Source organism: Lampetra planeri, chromosome 1, assembly GCF_965212315.1.
Source record: "Lampetra planeri chromosome 1, kcLamPlan1.2.h2, whole genome shotgun sequence".
Classification (NCBI taxonomy): domain Eukaryota; kingdom Metazoa; phylum Chordata; class Hyperoartia; order Petromyzontiformes; family Petromyzontidae; genus Lampetra; species Lampetra planeri.
In genome coordinates this window covers 26,592,800-26,616,927 of record NC_136107.1, presented here as the reverse complement: position 1 = coordinate 26,616,927, position 24,128 = coordinate 26,592,800, and the positions used below count along the sequence as shown (strand labels likewise).

The 24,128-nt window shown below is 49.5% G+C and overlaps 1 protein-coding gene across 9 annotated transcripts in view; it reads left to right on the top strand.

Annotated features, from left to right (window-relative positions):
• The window catches only part of LOC144720752 (src kinase-associated phosphoprotein 2-B-like), a 131,058-nt gene that overhangs the window by 81,138 nt on the left and 25,792 nt on the right, over positions 1 to 24,128 (top strand). For 5 of the 9 annotated variants that reach the window (XM_078597794.1, XM_078597828.1, XM_078597779.1 and 2 more), the window contains 3 exons: positions 5,397 to 5,453; positions 8,688 to 8,774; positions 17,653 to 17,768. In XM_078597794.1, coding sequence (XP_078453920.1) covers positions 5,397 to 5,453; positions 8,688 to 8,774; positions 17,653 to 17,768 — 260 coding nt within the window. The remainder of the gene's footprint in view (positions 1 to 5,396; positions 5,454 to 8,687; positions 8,775 to 17,652; positions 17,769 to 24,128) is intronic. The other 4 variants (XM_078597810.1, XM_078597802.1, XM_078597846.1 and 1 more) reach the window with 2 other exon arrangements.

Here is a 24,128-nt window from a genome sequence, read left to right as displayed (position 1 = left end):
AAGAACCAAGAAAATATTATTACACTTGTTTAGCCAGGAAAGCCTCACTGAGTGTAAAGGTTTTTGTAGGGTCCTGCCAAGTGTTTGCAGTAGGGGGCGATGTTGCTACACCTAATCGGACATCGGACGGACGATATAATCTATTGTAGGCTGGTTCACTTCGTTCCTACCAGTAAAACAACAACAACAACCTCCTCCTCCACGCGGCCACACAGCGCGGCTGTAGCGAACGTGGAACTTGACCACAGCGCGCTACGGATGCTCGGCGTGGCTCGGACACGCCTGATCCTCGCCCCATCTCGGAAGAGAGGAATGGTGGTGATGGTGGTGGTGATGGTGGTGGTGGTGATGGTGATGGTGGTGGTGATGGTAGTGATGGTGATGGTAGTGATGGTGGTGGTGATGATGGTGGTGGTGATGGTGGTGGTGATGGTGGTGATGGTGGTGGTGATGGTGGTGATGGTGATGGTGGTGGTGATGGTGGTGATGGTGGTGGTGATGGTGGTAGTGATGGTGGTGATGGTGGTGGTGATGGTGATGGTGGTGGTGATGGTAGTGATGGTGATGGTGGTGGTGATGGTGGTGGTGATGGTAGTGATGGTGGTGGTGATGATGGTGGTGGTGATGGTGGTGATGGTGGTGGTGGTGATGGTGGTGGTGATGGTGGTGATGGTGGTGGTGATGGTGGTGATGGTGATGGTGGTGGTGATGGTGGTGGTGATGGTGGTGATGGTGGTGGTGATGGTGGTGGTGATGGTGGTGGTGATGGTGGTGATGGTGGTGGTGATGGTGGTGATGGTGATGGTGGTGGTGATGGTGGTGGTGATGGTGGTGATGGTGGTGGTGATGGTGGTGATGATGGTGATGATGTTAAATTGTAACGTGCCGCCACTGGACAGTGTCCGTAGAGACAGAGAAAGAAAGAGAGGACGACTCAGAGAGAGAGAGAGAGGATGACTTAGAGAGAAAGAGAGGACGACTCAGAGAGGACGACTCAGAGAGAAGGCGAGAGAACGACTCAGAGAGGACGACTCAGAGAAAGAGGACGACTCAGAGAGAGGTCAACTCAGAGAGGAGGACTCAGAGAGAGAGGGGACGACTTAGAGAGGACGACTCAGAGAGAAGGAGAGAGAACGACTCAGAAAGAGAGGACGACTCAGAGAGGTCAACTCAGAGAGGACAACTCAGAGAGAGAGAGGACGACTTAGAGAGGACGACTCAGATAGAAGGAGAGAGGACGACTCAGAGGCGTCAGGAGGAGGGACCACAGACAAGTTGCTAAGGCAGCAGCAGCAGCAACAGCCGGACCCCGTCGCTACCAACAATTGTCCAAGCTCCGCGGTTCTCTGTGTATCCAGGTGCCATCGGACAATTGCCGATCGTTTAACACGTGGGAGGAGACCGGAGTATCCGAAAAAATTAACCCGTAAAAACAAAGTTTTTCACTATAAATCCTTTATATGCGTGGCGGCTAGAGTCCTCTCGTCCTCTGGCTTGAGATGGCTGCCACCTATGGGTCAGATGATTGCCTGCCACCATTAAGCAATTGGTAATTACATATTTATTTATTTTTCCCTAAACAGTGTAAAATTTTGGAATTTTTTTCTTTCACGAACATTAATTGTCACGCACAACGAGTCTGTGTGCAAAATGTCAGCTCGATTGGATCACGGGAAGTGGGTTAAAAAACGACCGAAAGATTTGCACGGTCGTAAGCGCGCAAGCAAGCACGCAAGCAAGCGAACTTAAAATAAAGAATTTAATGAAGTCAACGCGTGCGAGGAGGCAACGCTCGATCCCGAGCCGATCCTTGTTGCCGTGCTGCTCTCTGCTGGCGAGGCGGGGCACGGCACCTCCTGGCGGGGAGGGGAGTTCTAAACCTCGCCTCCAGGCCACGTGATAGGCAGAGATCGAGCGGGTTGGCTACTCGGATGGGACTGGGGGAGCTCCTGGACAGATTCGTGCCTCTGTGATCGGCGGCTGTCGTTTGCCGCGGCCCGCACCAGCCACGTGACTGTGTGTGTGATGACGTCAGTAGCTAGCCCACACTCCCCCCCCCCCCCGTGACTGTGTGTGTGTGATGACGTCAGTAGCTCGCCCACCCCGTGACTGTGTGTGTGTGGTGACGTCAGTAGCTACCCCCCCCCCCCGCGTGACTGTGTGTGTGATGACGTCAGTAGCTAGCCCACACACCCCCCACGTGACTGTGTGTGTGTGATGACGTCAGTAGCTAGCCCACCCCCACCCCCCGTGACTGTGTGTGTGTGATGACGTCAGCAGCTAGCCCACACACCCCCCACGTGACTGTGTGTGTGTGATGGCGTCAGTAGCTAGCCCCCACCCCCCACGTGACTGTGTGTGTGTGATGACGTCAGTAGCTAGCCCCCACCCCCCACGTGACTGTGTGTGTGTGATGACGTCAGTAGCTAGCCCACACCCCCCACGTGACTGTGTGTGATGACGTCAGCAGCTAGCCCCCACCCCCCGTGACTGTGTGTGTGTGATCACGTGAGTAGCGAGCCCACACCCCCCCCCCCCCGCGTGACTGTGAGATCACGTGAGTAGCCCCCACCCGTGACTGTGTGTGTGATGACGTCAGTAGCTGGCCCACACAATATGAAATCAGTAAACTAAAAAAATTAACCCGTAAAAACAAAGTTTTTCACTATAAATCCTTTATATGCGTGGCGGCTAAAGTCCTCTCGTCCTCTGGCTTGAGATGGCTGCCACCTATGGGTCAGATGATTGCCTGCCACCATTAAGCAATTGGTAATTAAATATATTTTAAAAATTCCTAAAAAGTGTAAAGTTATGGAAAAAAATTTTCACGAAAATAAATTGTCACGCACAACGAGTCTGTGTGCAAAATGTCAGCTCGATTGGATCACGGGAAGTGGGTTAAAAAAACGACCGAAAGATTTGCACGGTCGTAAGCGCGCAAGCAAGCAAGCAAGTGAACTTAATATAAAGGATTTAAAAAGCCAGCAAAGTCTTCCTGATCTGCTGGTGGAAACTGCACGTTGCTATGACCAGGGAAAGTCTCTCGCGACAATCGCCGTCGACTTCCCCCACAAGGTGGAGCTGCTTGAACTGTTGACGGTGGAACCGCTTGTGTGCACGAGTTTCCAAGCGACGCGATGGAGTCAGTCGGTGGTGACCTCTCGTCAATGCCACGTTGCGCGTGTGTGTGTGTGTGACCCTCTTCCACTCGATACAGCCAGAGTGATGAAGTTCTCCCGTGGTGAGCGTGACTTGATTGATTGTCAGCGTCGGGTGGTGGTGGAGGGCCGACGACACAAAACACATTTCACTCACGCGGCGTTCTGAGCCACAACAACAACAACAAAAACCACGTACGGATCATAATAGCGGTCGCGAAAGCCCTACGCGCGTGTTCGATTTGACAATATGTAGAAGTTGGCCTCAGCTTCTAGTCGGTGGCGTGGGGGGGGGGGGGCAGGCCTGTGATAAGGGACTATCAGTGCGAGCCGGTGGACAATCGTAAAGATTGATTTCCATCGATGGGTTATTGCGCGCAGACAGCTGCTTCGTGCTTATACCGACGCATCGATACGACCCAATCCCGCTTAAATCGGTTATCAACGTTAAATATCAAAAAACGGCTGTTCAACCGCAACCTCCCCCGCACCCCCCACCCACCCTCCCTCCGTCCGAATCAATGCCACATCACGCCTTGCAGATAAAAAAAACAAGCATCGTAAAGCCGTTAAAATGTAATAAAAACTCAAGCGGAAGCGGTTGGCGGAATGCCCCGTGCAATTAATTGCAACCCACAAACGCAATCGGCATGCGGCTTGTTTCTGTCAGAGTTAAGATTGGGTTTTTTTTATTTTGGCCACAGGTAAACACCCATAACAGAGAGGGGGGGGGGGTTGGGTTATATCGCGTAAATATAAATGCGTCGTTAAACCCGTCACCACCCGACACAACCAATTATCAATGTTTGACACGTTAACAGAACGTGGCAATTCGAGAGTGACATTGGTGGCGGGTTTAACGACACATTTGTATATTCATGCGATCTCACCCAAAAAGCTCTCATTGATAATATTGGTCGCGAAAGCCTAGGTGTTAAACATGTAAAAAAAAAATTGGGGCAATGAATGTTCATTTTCGCTGGGGGGGGGGGGGGGCAGGGGGAACCTGTAAGCACAGAAACCTTGTCTGAGTCAAAAGTCAGTCGACGCTTTGCCCCGTTGACGTGAAGAACAAATTTCTGGGCAAAGTTTGAGCCAGTTGTGGAATTTCCACGTTACTATGGCAGTAGACCGGTCGCTCCAGCGGAACACCGCTGTTAGTATTTTTTTCATTTTATTTTAACGTTTGTGCCATTCCGTCGATAAGAGGCTCGTGATCAATGCATCGCATTGGGCGCCCAGGGAAACTTGATTTACACCGTATGGAAATAGTATGCAAATGATATGCAAATCAGTTTAACACGTAGGCTTTCGCGACCAGTATTATTCATGATAAAGGTTTTTGGGTTAGATCGCGTAAGTATAAATGTGTCGTAACCCTTCACACCACCCGACACAGCCAGTAAGGTTTGTCACGTGAACAAACTACTTCAGGCCATCGGTGTGTTGGAGAGTACATCCACAACATTGACGATTTGAATACGACGTTTCGCTGGTAATTACATACAATGTCATGCAAATGTCACCTTTTGTTCGCTGTGCATCGAGCAAAAACCGTTCTAACGAACCAAACGAAGTGGGCAGACAACGGAAACGGGAGGTGATCGGTGAATCGAATCGTGACCGCAAATCTTGAGAATTCATCATCGGATCTCCGTGGGTTGCGTAGTGCAATGTCGTTACATGCCCAGCGATCGTGGCGATATTGCCGCTGAACATGATCGACAGGTAAGGCCCACTGAGCTACGTGGCTCTTTTTCAGAATCGACCTGGACACAAATGGACGCTCAGCAAAGTGACTGTCCATCGCGTGGGAATTCATAGCAGCCAAATGCTCTAAACGCGTGTTTCTAAATGTGGAGAGTTACCCCGGCGAAAATGCCACGCGTCTACGGGGGGAGAGAGAGAGAGACACGCACATTCTAAATATACAGCAGGCGTCAGGGTCGGGATCGAACCCACGACTTTCTGTATACCGGGCGAGGTGGTGAACATCTCCTAGCCACCGTGGCGTTTTCGTCGTCGTAGTTGTTGTTGTTGCTCTGACGACCGCGGTTCGGTGGCTATGATGTTGCCGTAACGTTTCTCTCTGGCGGCGTTAAGTGACCAGCCCATGCTGGAGATCCGGTGAAAAAGAGCTTTGTAGATTATCGGATTCCTCCTGCTGCAATCTAAATAAAGATCCCTGATTCTGAAGTAGCCACGATTAATCCTCGGTGGGTCTGCCTCGTTCTCCAGGTGCTCCCAGCCATGAAAACGCCATCAAGGAAGGATATTTGGAAGTGAAGAAGAGAGGTAACCGCACAGCGGAACCATCACAAATAAGTAAACACACATCTACACAGCCTGGGAGCTGGAGGGATTTTTTCCATCGTAGCATTTTTCTTCATGAAGCAAAACAAAAAATCGGCATCAGCGGCTGTGACACTAAGAGCGTCTCTCAAACCCACCGCCTTCAATCTTCAAACCCGGCGGCCCTAGCGCTATCATTCGCCAGCCTCGCGCTTTGAGCCCGCGGTGATGCCGCTCTTCACAAATGACGAAGTTATGGGACCACGTGGGTCTCAGTCGCTCACTCACGCTCGCACACACGCACGCACGAACGCACACGCACGGACGCCCATCAATTTGTCACTAATGTCCCGCCGTGTTCCCCGCCGCACCCCGCCCCTGCATAATTCATAAAGGTTGTTAATGTGATATTAATATTTATTAATTGTATCCAGACGTACAAGTATAAAGATGGCTCGAGGCAGCGTGTAACGATTTGTAACGTTGGGAGCGACAATTACCGCGTTCTATTTTTCATTTGTGCAACAGCAACGAATTAATAAATATATAATCGGTGTTTGAGACGGGAGAGGTGGGGGGGGGGTGTCAGAATTCTTCATCGCGCGGTGGTTAAACCCCTGCAAGGGCAGCCGAAGGGAGACGCGGAGCAATCAAAGCGAGCGTTGGTGGAATCTTGGGGGCAGTGACCTCTGTGGTCCAAAAAAAAAAAACGAAATCCGTTTCGTTCACGGGACGTTAACTTCAAATTGGGCACCAGAGGCACGCTACTCAAGGTATTGACACCAATCCGAATGTGTTTTTTTTTCTTCTTTTACGTCCACGCATTCGCATAGCTAGCCACGCTTTTGGTGCGTTCGCATCTGACAGCTGACAGCGTCTTGTGCAAACCGTCGGCATTATAAGCACGTGGTCGGCTTTCACGAGCAATATTATCCATCGTAGAGGTGGTTTTTTGTTAGGGGTTAGATCGCGTAAATATGGATGTGTCGTTAGACCCGCCACCACCCGACATAGCCAATCAGCAAGGTTTGTCACATAAACAGAACGTGGCCAATTTAGTTACTAGTTGAGCGCACCGCTGTGTTGGAGAGTAAACCCACGACATTTACAATTCGATTACTGTGACGTTTCGCTGGTGATGACAATCAGCTTCATCAGGCGATGCTGATGATGATGATGCGTAATAAACCTTACTAATTGGATGTGTCGGGTGATGGCAGGTTCAACAACCCATTTGTATTTACGCGATCTAACCCTAACACCTAAACAAAACATTCCAATTCGTTCATAGTCCAGCACACGAATTGGCACGTTCAACCAAAAAAATTATGCATCGTCATTATAATCATCATCATCGTCGTCATCATCGACAGCCATGCTGGATGAACGACTACCAACCTCGGTTCTTTCATACTTCAGCACCCCCCCCCCCCATCCATCTACACGTGAATCGATCTCATGTGCTGCATCTCTGCGGTGATCACCGCGCGTTCCATGCTTTGGCTGCCATTCGCCCACTAGTCTCGACCGTCGGCCATCGCCTCCTTCTAGCCACGATGCATCCGGTCCGTACGTATGTTTATATATATATGTGTACGTGAAGAAATATGTACGTGTGTTAAACTTTTTTCGCACCGTACGTGCTAATCGGAGGTGCGTGGGTAAGGACAACAAGGTGAACACACAAGCGCTTCTAAGTAAATGTTGTTTTCAATTGAGATCATTTAAAAGTGCATAGCTCCAGACGCTTCCTAATATCGGAAGGGAAGAGCGTTCCAGACGGCCGCAGGGGCGCCGAAATCTGAGCGTGCGTTGATGCCGTGGCCGCCTTCGTTACATTTCCTCGCGGAGTGGGGTTTGTTCCCTGATCCGCGTGCTCCTCTCGCAGTCTCTTTGGCGTTTGGTGGATTCTGAGCAGAGGGGGCCCACGAGGGGTTTATTTCGGATCTCCTTTTGACGCGAAAGCGAGTTGGACTTGTTTGTTTTCACCAGGCGCAAGAGAAGCGAGAGATGAGGATGATGGGTCTCGAGTGTGAATTACGGCAGGTGTTCAAGATGTTCAAACACCAAACAGACGCCACATTAACCGCGCGTGCTTATGGGACAATATATATAGAGGTTCAGTCTTGATTTGACGCTTTCGTGACTGCAGGAATCCTCACTCTCTCTCTGGCTCTTTGGGTGAAGTCACGGAGCTAGAAACAAGTATAACCCGTAAAAACAATGTTGTTCACTATAAATCCTTTATATGCGTGGCGGCTAGAGTCCTCTCGTTCTCTGGCTTGAGATGGCTGCCACCTATGGGTCAGATGATTGCATTGCACCATTAAGCAATTGGTAATTAAATCTAATTTTTTTTTCCTAAAAAGTGTAAAATTTTGGAGAAAAAAAATTCACGAACATTAATTGTCACGCACAACGAGTCTGTGTGGAAAATGTCAGCTCGATTGGATCACGGGAAGTGGGTTAAAAAACGACCGAAATATTTGCACGGTCCTAAGCAAGCAAGTGAACTTAATATAAAAGATTTAAAAATAACAAAAGAAAACACGACGATACGTCCGTCTTCAGGTGAGAAAATGATCTGCTGATCATGTGTTGTGACCGAGACGTCGTGTATTCTTTTCTTATTTTTTTCTATCTACGTCACTTTACCGAAAGAAGCAGAGAGTATGTCCAGCTTGTCTCTGGTGTAGGCCAATCAGTTCCAAGGAGATTGCGTACACGGATCAAAGCGTATTTGGGTAACTTTTTTATTTTGTTAAATCCTTGATATTAAGTTCACTTGCTTGCTTGCTTGCACGCTTACGACCGTGCAAATCTTTCGGTCGTTTTTTAACCCACTTCCCGTGATCCAATCGAGCTGACATTTTGCACACAGACTCGTTGTGCGTGACAAAAAATTTTCGTGAAAATTTTTTTCCATAACTTTACACTTTTTAGGAAAAAATAAATTCTATTTAATTACCAATTGCTTAATGGTGGCGGGCAATCATCTGACCCATGGGTGGCAGCCATCTCAAGCCAGAGGACGAGAGGACTCTAGCCGCCAGGCATATAAAGGATTTATAGAGAACAACTTTGTTTTTACCCGTTAATTTATTTTCCACAAGCACGTATGGTCAATGCAGACTCGGTGCCTTCGTCGTCGTTGTCTTGACAATGAGTGAAGGGGGCCCGCATTAGGGGACGAGCGACCGGCCGCGACACTCAAGCGAACTCGCGCTTGCTCCACAGACGCGGGCCGCGGGGACGTGGACCAAGCGCTGAACGCTTTCTGTGTCCTCACCGCGCGGGAGCTGCGCTTGTACGGCGACAAGAAAGGTACCCCCTGCACCACCCTGGACTACCCTGCACCACCCTGCACCACCACCCTGCACCACCCTGTACCACCCTGTACCACCCTGCACCACCACCCTGCACCACCGTGCACCACCCTGCACCACCCTGTACCACCCTGCACCACCCTGCACCACCCTGTACCACCCTGCACCACCCTGCACCACCCTGTACCACCCTGCACCACCCTGTACCACCCTGTACCACCCTGTACCACCCTGCACCACCCTGCACCACCACCCTGCACCACCCTGCACTACCCTGTACCACCCTGTACCACCCTGGACCACCCTGCACCACCCTGTACCACCCTGCACCACCACCCTGCACCACCCTGCACCACCCTGCACTACCCTGTACCACCCTGTACCACCCTGCACCACCCTGTACCACCCTGCACCACCACCCTGCACCACCACCCTGCACCACCCTGCACTACCCTGTACCACCCTGTACCACCCTGCACCACCCTGTACCACCCTGCACCACCCTGCACCACCCTGTACCACCACCCTGCACTACCCTGTACCACCCTGTACCACCCTGCACCACCCTGCACCACCCTGTACCACCCTGCACTACCCTGTACCACCCTGCACCACCCTGTACCACCCTGCACCACCCTGGACCACCCTGCACCACCCTGTACCACCCTGTACCACCCTGTACCACGCTGTACCACCACCCTGTACCACCCTGTACCACCCTGCACCACCCAGCACCACCCTGTACCACCCTGCACCACCCTGTACCACCACCCTGCACTACCCTGTACCACCCTGCACCACCCTGCACCACCCAGCACCACCCTGTACCACCCTGCACCACCCTGTACCACCACCCTGCACTACCCTGTACCACCCTGCACCACCCTGTACCACCCTGCACCACCCTGGACCACCCTGCACCACCCTGTACCACCCTGTACCACCCTGCACCACCCTACACCACCCTGCACCACCCTGTACCACCCTGTACCACCCTGCACCACCCTACACCACCCTGTACCACCCTGTACCACCCTGCACCACCCTGTACCACCCTGCACCACCCTGTACCACCCTGTACCACGCTGTACCACGCCGCACTCCCTGCGAACGAGGATGCCTCCTGCCCGGGTCCCGATCGTGACCTCTCACCCCCCCCCCCCACACAACACGTGGTGGGGGGGGGGGTGAGAGGTCCCGATCGTGACCTCTCACCCCCCCCCCCCCCCACGTGTTGTGTGGGGGGGGGTGAGAGGTCCCGATCGTGACCTCTCACCCCCCCCTCACCCACGTGTTGTGTGGGGGGGTGCGCTGCGTCTGCTGTCTGCACCATGTCCCGTCGGCGGCGGTGTCTCTTCAGCTTGTTGTGCTCCACCCGCCCACACACCCACACACACACCCACACACACACCCACACACCCACACCCACACACACACCCACACACCCACCCACCCACACACCCACCCACACACCCACCCACACACCCACACACACACCCACCCACCCACACACACCCACACACCCACACACCCACCCACACACCCACCCACACACCCACACACCCACACACACACCCACACACCCACCCACTCACACACCCACACACACACCCACACACCCACACACCCACCCACACACACATCCACCCACCCACACACCCACACACACGCCCGGGGTGGTGGTCACAGACGTCGGGTGCATACAATGGGGGGTGGGGGGGAGACGCTGAGTGTGCGAATGTTCTGTCAAGTTGATTTATTTATCATGATAAATTATTTGGTGATGTTGCTGCTGCTGCTGCTGCTTTGGCAATGGTTGCACAAGCGCAATGAGCAACAACAAACATATTCTTAGGTTTTTTCGGTAAAGTCACGTAGGTAAAAAAATTAAATTAATAAAAGTAAAATAAAAATAAAAGAAAAATCACGACGTTTCGGAGGCAACACAAGCTTCCGTCTTCAGGTGGAACCGTCACAGCACGATTGCTGTATCAAGTAAAGACTCTTTACAGCAAGCGTGCTGTGACGGTTCCACCTGAAGACGGAAGCTTGTGTTGCCTCCGAAACGTCGTTTTACCTACGTGACTTTACCGAAAAAACCCTAAGAATATGAATCCTTGCAGTCACGAAAGCTTCAAATCTAGAATCAACAACAAACACTCTCTCAACGCGTTCGCCAAATGGCACTGTCGGCTAGAGTGGAAAAGTGTACAATTGGAGACGTTTCAGGCGACGGGCCTGAGAGAGGTTGAAGATCGCACGGCACGAATTACTTTCAGCTTTGATTCGTGTATTAAAAAAAAGTGTAAATTGTTATTGATCCTCCTGGGGGTATGATGGGCTGAGTTGAGCCACGGACCTGGATTGAACTTGTCAGCTTCTGAGTGGCGGTTCCATTCATTGTCATCGCGGGGAAACGGAACGAGGAACGGGCAAACTCCCGACATCTTCTTAGGTTTTTTCGGTAAAGTCACGTAGAAAGTAAAATAAAATAAAAACAAAAATCACGACGTTTCGGAGGCAACACAAGTCTCCGTCATCACCTGATTTTTGTTTTTATTTTATTTTACTTTCTACGTGACTTTACCGAAAAAACCTAAGAAGATGATTCCTTGCAGTCACGAAAGCTTCAAATCTAGAATAAACTCCCGACAAATATCGACAAACTTCCCGCGATTCTTAAACCCAACGTCGTTACCTTCACCACTACCATCATCACCATCACCACCACATTAGTCAATATCACTGCAGCCTTGAAATGAAAGCGATGTGTATAAAACTGGTCAACACACTTTTTCTTGCATAAGGTATTACAACGGTTTTAAGGTAATTTTGGGGTGCTGAATCCAAATCTGGCATCAGTTTTTGTCTATCACATCAGATTTTTGAGATATCAAATATTGCATTTTCAATAAAAGAAGAAAAATATTAAATAAATGTGGATATCTACATAAAATGATATTATAAACACACCATCCTAAAAATACAGCACCATATTTTAACACTAAAGCAGTCACTGACTCGCAACAACTTGCAATCATAAGTGACAGAGTTAATTTCGGGTAAAATCAATTAAAATGGGGTATGCCGATAGCATAAAATGAGATGTGATAGAGCAAATCTGAGATCAGATTTGGAATCACCACCCTGAAATTAGTCTAAAACAGCTGCAAAAGTCCAGGCCAGAATTTTTTTTTTGTTGACCAGTGTAATAGGTGTGCAAGTGGCCTGTTTTTCGTACAGCACAAGTAGACATGGCAGAGAGATATAAGTGAATCATCAGAATCTTTATGTAGACTGCTGGAGGAATCCGATGAGCTCTTTTTTTAAATCCTTTATATTAAGTTCGCTTGCTTGCTTAGGACCGTGCAAATCTTTCGGTCGTTTTTTAACCGACTTCCAGTGATCCAATCGATGTGACATTTTGCACACAGACTCGTTGTGCGTGGCAATGCATTTTCGTGAAAAAAAATTCCAAAATTTTACACTGTTTAGGGAAAAAATATGAATATTTAATTACCACTTGTTTAATGCTGCCAGACAATCATCTGACCCATAGGTGGCAGCCATCTCAAGCCAGAGGACGAGAGGACTCTAGCTGCCCCGATGCCACGCATATAAAGGATTTATAGTGAAAAACTTTGTTTTTACGGGTTTACTTGTTCAAAGATGTCCAGTAAAGGGGAAGGAGGTCAGAACGTTCCAACAACAAAAATGAAAAAAAACACGATAGAAGTGCAACGCATAGCAAAGGTAAACAAGTCACTGTAAAATATATATATACAAGTAAAACTAAACTATATTTTAATATTCGATTTAAAGCTTTCGTGACTGCAGGGATTCATCTTCTTGGTTCTTTCGGTAAAGTCACGTAGAATGGAAATAATAAAATAATAAAAATAAAACATAATAAAATAATTCTCACGACGTTTCGGCCACAACGCAAGTAGCCGTCCTCAGGTGGAGAACAGGTCTGAGAATTATTTTATTATGTTTTATTTTTATTATTTTATTACTTCCCTTCTACGTGACTTTACCGAAAGCACCAAAAAAAAATTTGTTATTTTTTTATTGTTTTTTTTATATTTAATTTTTTTTTTCCCTTCTACGTGACTTTACCGAAAGAACAAATAATATGAATCCCTGCAGTCACGAAAGCTTTAAATCAAAATTAACTTCTTATTCAGAAGTGAGCTGCCCCACAAACGCGAGCACCGGGAAGTGGCCCGTTAACGTGGAAATCCACAGCGGCAGAATAACCTCAACAATCTCGACGCCTGATTCCAATTGAATAATAGTCGCCAGGCTGCACTATTCACCATGGGGGCCCTGATAAGAATTCACGTCGTGAAAGAAGAAAAAAAAAGGTCTCCAGGCATATTGGGGGAGCGGCGAAACGTACAATGTGAACCCACCGAACTCGCCTCCACCGTGGCAATTAACGATGCCAGGGAACACAACGCCGCGTTTGCTGGGACATCGTTATCTGTTGTGGAGACCAAACCAGTTTAATTTCATAATACGTCTTTATTTAATATATATATGTACATATAGCGTCTGTGGGGGTTCGGTTTATTCGATTTCGCCCTGTACTGTGCATGTGGCGAACCTATTTCTACCTAAAATTCGCTCCACTATGCGGGTTCAATTCACTCTGCATGCGGCTATGCGGTCGGACGTGGGGCAACATTGTGTGTGTGTGTACTGTGTGTGTGTACTGTGTGTGTACTGTGTGTGTATTGTGTGTACTGTGTGTGTACTGTGTGTGTATTATGTATAATGTGTGTGTACTGTGTGTGTACTGTGTGTGTATTGTGTGTACTGTGTGTGTACTGTGTGTGTGTACTGTGTGTGTACTGTGTGTGTATTATGTATACTGTGTGTGTACTATATGTGTACTGTGTGTACTGTGTGTGTACTGTGTGTGTGTACTGTGTGTGTACTGTGTGTGTGTGTACTGTGTGTGTACTGTGTGTGTGTACTGTGTGTGTACTGTGTGTGTGTACTGTGTGTGTACTATATGTGTACTGTGTGTACTGTGTGTGTACTGTGTGTGTGTACTGTGTGTGTAGTGTGTGTGTGTACTGTGTGTGTATTGTGTGTACTGTGTGTGTACTGTGTGTGTACTGTGTGTGTGTGTGTACTGTGTGTGTGTACTGTGTGTGTACTGTGTGTGTATTATGTGTACTGTGTGTGTACTGTGTGTGTACTGTGTGTGTGTACTGTGTGTGTGTACTGTGTGTGGGTGTACTGTGTGTACTGTGTGTGTACTGTGTGTGTGTACTGTGTGTGTGTACTGTGTGTACTGTGTGTGGGTGTACTGTGTGTACTGTGTGTGTACTGTGTGTGTACTGTGTGTGTGTACTGTGTGTGGGTGTACTGTGTGTACTGTGTGTACTGTGTGTGTACTGTGTGTGTGTACTGTGTGTGTTCTGTGTGTGTGTACTGTGTGTGTGTACTGTGTGTGTGTACTGTGTGTGGGTGTACTGTGTGTACTGTGTGTACTGTGTGTGTGTACTGTGTGTGTACTGTGTGTGTGTACTGTGTGTGTACTGTGTGTGTGTACTGTGTGTGTATTATGTGTACTGTGTGTGTACTGTGTACTGTGCGTACTGTGTGTACTGTGTGTACTCTGTGTACCGTGTGTGTACTGTGTGTGTATTGTGTACTGTGTGTGTACTGTGTGTGTACTGTGTGTGTACTATATGTATATTATGTGTACTGTGTGTGTACTATATATGTACTGTGTGTACTGTGTGTGTACTGGATGTACTGCGTGTACTGCGTGTACTGTGTGCATACTATATATCTACTGTGTGTATTGGGTGTACTGGGTGTACTGTGTGTACTATATATGTACTGTGTGTGTACTATATATGTACTGTGTGTGTACTGTGCGCGCTACTCGGTAGGCAGCTGTCTCCTCGTGCGTGTTTCGCTTTGCGTGGTCCCCCTTGTTTTGGAACGCATCTACTACTACTACGACCGCACAGAGGAGCGAGGGATACACCTTGTACACTGCACACACCGTCCAGGGCAAGGCCAACCCTTACAGGCGAGTTGGCATCTCAGACCCGTTGACATCTTGAGAGCTCCTGACATTAGAGAGGACCCTGGATTGGGATGGGCGGCTTTCGAACAAATTGTCGGAGCGGCCAAAATTTGCCGAGAAGTGAGCTCGGTCGGTGGCGAGGGTGGGTGACCTTCATGGCTTGGCAGAAATAGAATTTTGGAAAGATCATTAACCTTTAAACGAAGGTGTGGCTGGGGGTGGGGGGGGAGGAAATGGGTGTTGGGGGGGGAATAAAACTTCGGACCAAAATGCTGGCAAGCAAAGTCATTAGGCGCGATGGCGTCTTAGAGGTCCTTTCTGTGCGGCGATTTACGGCGCGAGGAGGGTTCCAGCCCCCACCCCCCTCGTGATTCGCGGGGAGCCACAGAACAACCCTAATTCATGGTTTTCATTATCACCTTGATCCATGAGCCGCCCACCAAACACAAAGGCAGCGTCTAGGACGGGTGTGTGTGTGTGTGGGGGGGGGTGGAGGATTTACGCTCGAATTTCTTTCCGTCTGCTTTCTTTACGACGGCAGCGAGGGGGCTTAATTAGCCAGGCAGCCTTTAGATCGCAGGACGGGGAGGGGGGGAGTGGGGAAGCGTGGTGGTGGTGGTGGGGTAGGAGAATGCGAGGTAGAGGTATCACGGTACGTCGGTTGGTGATGAGTCCCCCGAGGCGACGGGGGAGGAGGTTTTGAGATTTTATTTTGAGTGACCGCCAGAGTTATTTCGAAGTCACTCAAGGGGAGGAGGGGTTGGGGGGGGGGCGGATGTGGCGGAGAGGGGGGTGGATGTCTCTGTTGGAATATTGAATATCGGAAGATGATCGTTAAGCGCTGAGCATTTCACCTCTTACGGTTATTCGATCCACTTCAGAGCCATATATTGAGCCAGCTAACTCGTTTACGGCTCCCCTATAATTGCAAGCGCTGTAATAATTTCCCGTGATTTTTGTTTTACGATAACAATATATATTTTTTTGTTACACTCACAAAACGTGGCATTATAAAAACGGGTTGTCTTTTGGCCACGGATAAGCCGTGCCATTTTTATTATGTAAAGAGTTGTGCGCGCGCTGTGTTGTGCGCTTTCATAGTGCGTGTGTGTGGTGTGTGTGGGCAAAGTGTGTGTCGAGTGTGGCTATATTGTAACTGTGCAGTGAAGTTGTTATAACGATGCAATGTTAACTACCTCGCCTCCTATACAGGAGGCCGTGGGTTCGATCCCGGCTGTATATTTGGAGCTTGCATGTCTCTCTCCCCGTGGTCACGTGTATTTTTTTCTGGGTTTTCCGATTTTTCCCTTGACAAATAGAAACATGTATTTACAGTATTTGGCTGACATAAATGTCCACATTAGCCACTTCGTTGAGCTCTCATTTGTGGACAGGTCGCTTCTGAGTAAAGGCTGTATAGCTGAGCGCGCCTCACCTGGTGAAATAAAAATAAAAAGTTGATAGCTTTCATTTTCAGGAGGGATGATGAATTGGAATATTCGTCCAAATCCGTGACTGAGGAAGGTTTGTGTAATCTGGGGGAAACCCAGACGCACGAGGGGCATAACACTCATATCTTCACGCAGATAGCTGCAAGAATAGCTGCAAGAATCCACTATTTGTACTGGCATCTAGAAGTCGAGGTGTATAGCACATTGGTATGATGTGTGTGTATGAGGATATATATTACCTGTGGGGAGCGGTGGTGCAGTGGTTAGCGCGCTGCACTACGAACTTGGCGACCCGGGTTCGATTCCCGCTCACGGCAAACACCAGTGACGATTATCTGAACCGGTCCTGGGCCTCCCCCAGGTCGACTCAGCCTCAAATGAGTACCTGGCGCGGTGTGTAAACGTCGCCACTGGGGAGTCAAAGGAAGCCGAGCGTGGTGCTGGCCCCCCACCCCCTCGTGTACCGTTCTGGCCTTCATAGGTGCTCGCTAACAGCACTTGCCACAACAGCCTGGTAAGGCTATACGGGGGATCTTTATTACCTGTCTGGGCGTCGTGTGTGTGTGTGTGTGAAGGGAAGCGGTAGTGCAGCGGTAGTGCAGCGGTAGTGCAGCGGTAGTGCAGCGGTAGTGCAGCGGTAGTGCAGCGGTTAGCGCTACGCTGCGCTACAAACCCGGTGACCCAGGCTCGATTCTCACTCACGGCCAAGACCAGTGACGATTATCTGAACCGGTCCTGGGCCTCCCCCAGGTCGACTCAGCCTCAAATGAGTACCTGGCGCGGTGTGTAAACGTCGCCACTGGGGAGTCAAAGGAAGCCGAGCGTGGTGCTGGCCACCTACCCCCTCGTGACCTCTGTGGCTTCTTGGAGTGACCTCTTGACCTCTGACTTCTTGGGGGAGTGAACTCTTGACTTCTGTGACCTATTAGAGGTGTGACCTCGTGACCTCGTGACCTCTGTGACTTCTTGGAGGAGTGACCTCGTGACCTTTGTGAAGTGTTGGAGGTGTGACCTCTGCGACTTCTTGGAGCAGTGACCTTTGACCTCTTGACCTCTGACTTCTTGGAGGAGTGACCTCGTGACTTCTGTGACTCCTTATAGGAGTGACCTCGTGACCTCTGCGACTTCTTGGAGCAGTGACCTTTGACTTCTTGGAGGAGTTTACTTTTGACCTCTGACTTCTTGGAGGAGTGACCTCGTGACTTCTGTGACTCCTTATAGGAGTGACCTCGTGACCTCTGTGACTTCTTATAGGAGTGACCTCGTGACCTCTGTGACTTCTTGGAGGAGTGACCTCTTGACCTTTGTGACTTGTTGGACCCGTGACCCCCCTCCCCCCCGCCCCCGTACCTTACCACCCCCCCCCCCCCCAGACAAAAAGCTGCGCGGATCGGTGTCGCTCGCTTGCTGCCAGGTGAAGCAGCGTGGGGATTGTCACCAGGAGCGCTGCTGCTTTCACCTGGTGGCACGGGACAAGATGTCGCACGAGGTATTGACACCCCACCGCTCCCTCCGACAGAGGGCCGGCGGCTAGGCGAGCACTGACAGAAAGCAACTAATTAGGCCACATAAGGGTGGTGTGACCAGCACCATACCGGTGTGAACACACACACACACTCACCATACCGATGTGTACACACACACACACTCACCATACCATGTCAACACACACACACACTCACCATACCGATGTGTACACACACACACACTCACCATACCGGTGTGAACACACACACACTCACCATACCATGTCAACACACACACACACTCACCATACCGGTGTGAACACACACACACACTCACCATACCGGTGTGAACACACACACACACTCACCATACCGGTGTGAACAAACACACACACTCACGATACCGGTGTGAACACACACACACACACTCACCATACCGTGTGAACACACACACACTCACCATACCGTGTGAACACACACACACTCACCATACCGGTGTGAACACACACACACACTCACCATACCGTGTGAACACACACACACTCACCATACCGGTGTGAACACACACACACACTCACCATACCGGTGTGAACAAACACACACACACTCACCATACCGGTGTGAACACACACACACACACTCACCATACCGGTGTGAACACACACACACACTCACCATACCGGTGTGAACAAACACACACACCATACCGATGTGAACACACACACACACCATACCGATGTGAACACACACACACACCATACCGATGTGAACACACACACACACTATACCATGTGAACACACACACACACTCACCATACCGTGTGAACACACACACACACCATACCGTGTGAACACACACACTCACCATACCGATGTGAACACATACACTCACCATACCATGTGAACACACACACACACTCACCATACCGTGTGAACACACACACACACCATACCGTGTGAACACACACACTCACCATACCGATGTGAACACACACACACACCATACCATGTGAACACACACACACACTCACCATACCGGTGTGAACACACACACACACACTCACCATACCGGTGTGAACACACACACACACTCACCATACCGATGTGTACACACACACACACTCACCATACCGGTGTGAACACACACACTCACCATACCGATGTGTACACACACACACTCACCATACCGGTGTGAACAAACACACACACTCACCATACCGATGTGAACACACACACACACCATACCGATGTGAACACACACACTCACCATACCATGTGAACACACACACACACTCACCATACCGTGTGAACACACACACACACCATACCGTGTGAACACACACACTCACCATACCGATGTGAACACACACACTCACCATACCGATGTGAACACATACACTCACCATACCATGTGAACACACACACACACTCACCATACCGGTGTGAACACACACACACACTCACCATACCGGTGTGAACACACACACACACTCACCATACCGTGTGAACACACACACACTCACCATACCGGTGTGAACACACACACACACTCACCATACCGATGTGTACACACACTCACCATACCGGTGTGAACACACACACACACTCACCATACCGATGTGTACACACACTCACCATACCGGTGTGAACACACACACACACACTCACCATACCGATGTGTACACACACTCACCATACCGGTGTGAACACACACACACACACTCACCATACCGATGTGTACACACACTCACCATACCGGTGTGAACACACACACACACACTCACCATACCGGTGTGAACACACACACACACTCACCATACCGATGTGTACACACACACACACTCACCATACCGATGTGTACACACACTCACCATACCGGTGTGAATACACACACACACTCACCATACCGGTGTGAACACACACACACACTCACCATACCGGTGTGAACACACACACACACTCACCATACCGATGTGTACACACACTCACCATACCGGTGTGAACACACACACACACTCACCATACCGATGTGTACACACACTCACCATACCGGTGTGAACACACACACACACTCACCATACCGATGTGTACACACACACACACTCACCATACCGATGTGTACACACACTCACCATACCGGTGTGAATACACACACACACACTCACCATACCGATGTGTACACACACTCACCATACCGGTGTGAACACACACACACACACTCACCATACCGGTGTGAACACACACACACACACTCACCATACCGATGTGTACACACACTCACCATACCGGTGTGAACACACACACACACACTCACCATACCGGTGTGAATACACACACACACTCACCATACCGGTGTGAACACACACACACACACTCACCATACCGGTGTGAACACACACACACACACTCACCATACCGATGTGTACACACACTCACCATACCGGTGTGAACACACACACACACACCATACCGATGTGTACACACACTCACCATACCGGTGTGAACACACACACACACTCACCATACCGATGTGTACACACACTCACCATACCGGTGTGAACACACACACACACACTCACCATACCGGTGTGAATACACACACTCACCATACCGGTGTGAACACACACACACACACCATACCGATGTGTACACACACTCACCATACCGGTGTGAACACACACACACACACTCACCATACCGATGTGTACACACACTCACCATACCGGTGTGAACACACACACACACACCATACCGATGTGTACACACACTCACCATACCGGTGTGAACACACACACACACTCACCATACCGATGTGTACACACACTCACCATACCGGTGTGAATACACACACACACTCACCATACCGGTGTGAACACACACATACACTCACCATACCGGTGTATACACACACTCACCATACCGGTGTGAACACACACACACACTCACCATACCGTGTGAACACACACACTCACCATACCGATGTGTACACACACACACACTCACCATACCGATGTGTACACACACACACTCACCATACCGCTGTGAACACACACACACTCACCATACCGTGTGAACACACACACACTCACCATACCGTGTGAACACACACACACTCACAATACCGATGTGTACACACACACACTCACCATACCGTGTGAACACACACACACTCACCATACCGATGTGAACACACACACTCACCATACCGATGTGAACACACACACTCACCATACCGTGTGAACACACACACACTCACCATACCGTGTGAACACACACATTCACCATACCGTGTGAACACACACACACTCACCATACCATGTGAACACACACACACTCACAATACCGATGTGTACACACACACACTCACCATACCGTGTGAACACACACACACTCACCATACCGATGTGAACACACACACTCACCATACCGATGTGAACACACACACTCACCATACCGTGTGAACACACACACACTCACCATACCGTGTGAACACACACACACTCACCATACCGTGTGAACACACACACACTCACCATACTGATGCGTACATACACACACTCACCATACCGTGTGAACACACACACACTCACCATACCGTGTGAACACACACACACTCACCATACCGTGTGAACACACACACACTCACCATACCGATGTGAACACACACACTCACCATACCGATGTGAACACACACACTCACCATACCGTGTGAACACACACACTCACCATACCGTGTGAACACACACACACTCACCATACTGTGTGAACACACACACACTCACCATACCGCTGTGAACACACACACACTCACCATACCGTGTGAACACACACACACTCACCATACCGATGTGAACACACACACTCACCATACCGATGTGAACACACACACTCACCATACCGTGTGAACACACACACACTCACCATACCGTGTGAACACACACACACTCACCATACCGTGTGAACACACACACACTCACCATACTGATGCGTACATACACACACTCACCATACCGTGTGAACACACACACACTCACCATACCGTGTGAACACACACACACTCACCATACCGTGTGAACACACACACACTCACCATACCGTGTGAACACACACACACTCACCATACTGATGCGTACATACACACACTCACCATACCGTGTGAACACACACTCACCATACCGTGTGAACACACACACACTCACCATACCGTGTGAACACACACACACTCACCATACCGTGTGAACACACACACACTCACCATACTGATGCGTACATACACACACTCACCATACCGTGTGAACACACACACACTCACCATACCGTGTGAACACACACACACTCACCATACCGTGTGAACACACACACACTCACCATACCGTGTGAACACACACACACTCACCATACTGATGCGTACATACACACACTCACCATACCGTGTGAACACACACTCACCATACCGTGTGAACACACACACACTCACCATACCGTGTGAACACACACACACTCACCATACCGTGTGAACACACACACACTCACCATACTGATGCGTACATACACACACTCACCATACCGTGTGAACACACACTCACCATACCGTGTGAACACACACACACTCACCATACCGTGTGAACACACACACACTCACCATACCGTGTGAACACACACACACTCACCATACTGATGCGTACATACACACACTCACCATACCGTGTGAACACACACACACTCACCATACCGTGTGAACACACACACACTCACCATACCGTGTGAACACACACACACTCACCATACCGTGTGAACACACACACACTCACCATACTGATGCGTACATACACACACTCACCATACCGTGTGAACACACACTCACCATACCGTGTGAACACACACTCACCATACCGTGTGAACACACACACACTCACCATACCGTGTGAACACACACACACTCACCATACTGATGCGTACATACACACACTCACCATACCGTGTGAACACACACACACTCACCATACTGATGCGTACATACACACACTCACCATACCGTGTGAACACACACACACTCACCATACCGTGTGAACACACACACACTCACCATACCGTGTGAACACACACACACTCACCATACTGATGCGTACATACACACACTCACCATACCGTGTGAACACACACTCACCATACCGTGTGAACACACACACACTCACCATACCGTGTGAACACACACACACTCACCATACCGTGTGAACACACACACACTCACCATACTGATGCGTACATACACACACTCACCATACCGTGTGAACACACACACACTCACCATACCGTGTGAACACACACACACTCACCATACCGTGTGAACACACACACACTCACCATACCGTGTGAACACACACACACTCACCATACTGATGCGTACATACACACACTCACCATACCGTGTGAACACACACACACTCACCATACCATGTGAACACACACACACTCACCATACTGATGCTTACATACACACACTCACCATACCGTGTGAACACACACTCACCATACCGTGTGAACACACACACACTCACCATACCGTGTGAACACACACACACTCACCATACTGATGCTTACATACACACACTCACCATACCGTGTGAACACACACTCTCCATACCGTGTGAACACACACACACTCACCATACCGTGTGAACACACACACACTCACCATACTGATGCTTACATACACACACTCACCATACCGTGTGAACACACACTCACCATACCGTGTGAACACACACACACTCACCATACCGTGTGAACACACACACACTCACCATACTGATGCGTACATACACACACTCACCATACCGTGTGAACACACACACACTCACCATACTGATGCGTACATACACACACTCACCATACCGTGTGAACACACACACACTCACCATACTGATGCGTACATACACACACTCACCATACCGTGTGAACACACACGCACTCACCATACTGATGCGTACATACACACACTCACCATACCGTGTGAACACACACACACTCACCATACTGATGCGTACATACACACATGCACATCAGGTTCTCAGCAGCCAAATCAGCCGAGGTTGTTAGCAGCGTGTATACCCATCAGAATCAGAATATTTGGTTTGAATCTGTCCGTCTGTGATTCAACCACGATCTCAAGTGTATCGAGTGCAGATACATTCCAGCTCCGAGGATGAAAGCTGTCGCTTTGACCGGCAGGCGATGGACATTTCTCCGCGACCATTTTATAGGTCTACTCCAGAATCAGAATCTTTCTTTATACCGGAGGAATCCGCTGAGCTGCGAAGATCCCTTTCGCAGATGTCCAGTCGTTTTCAGCGGTGTCCAAGCAGGGTAGGTTATTTAATCGC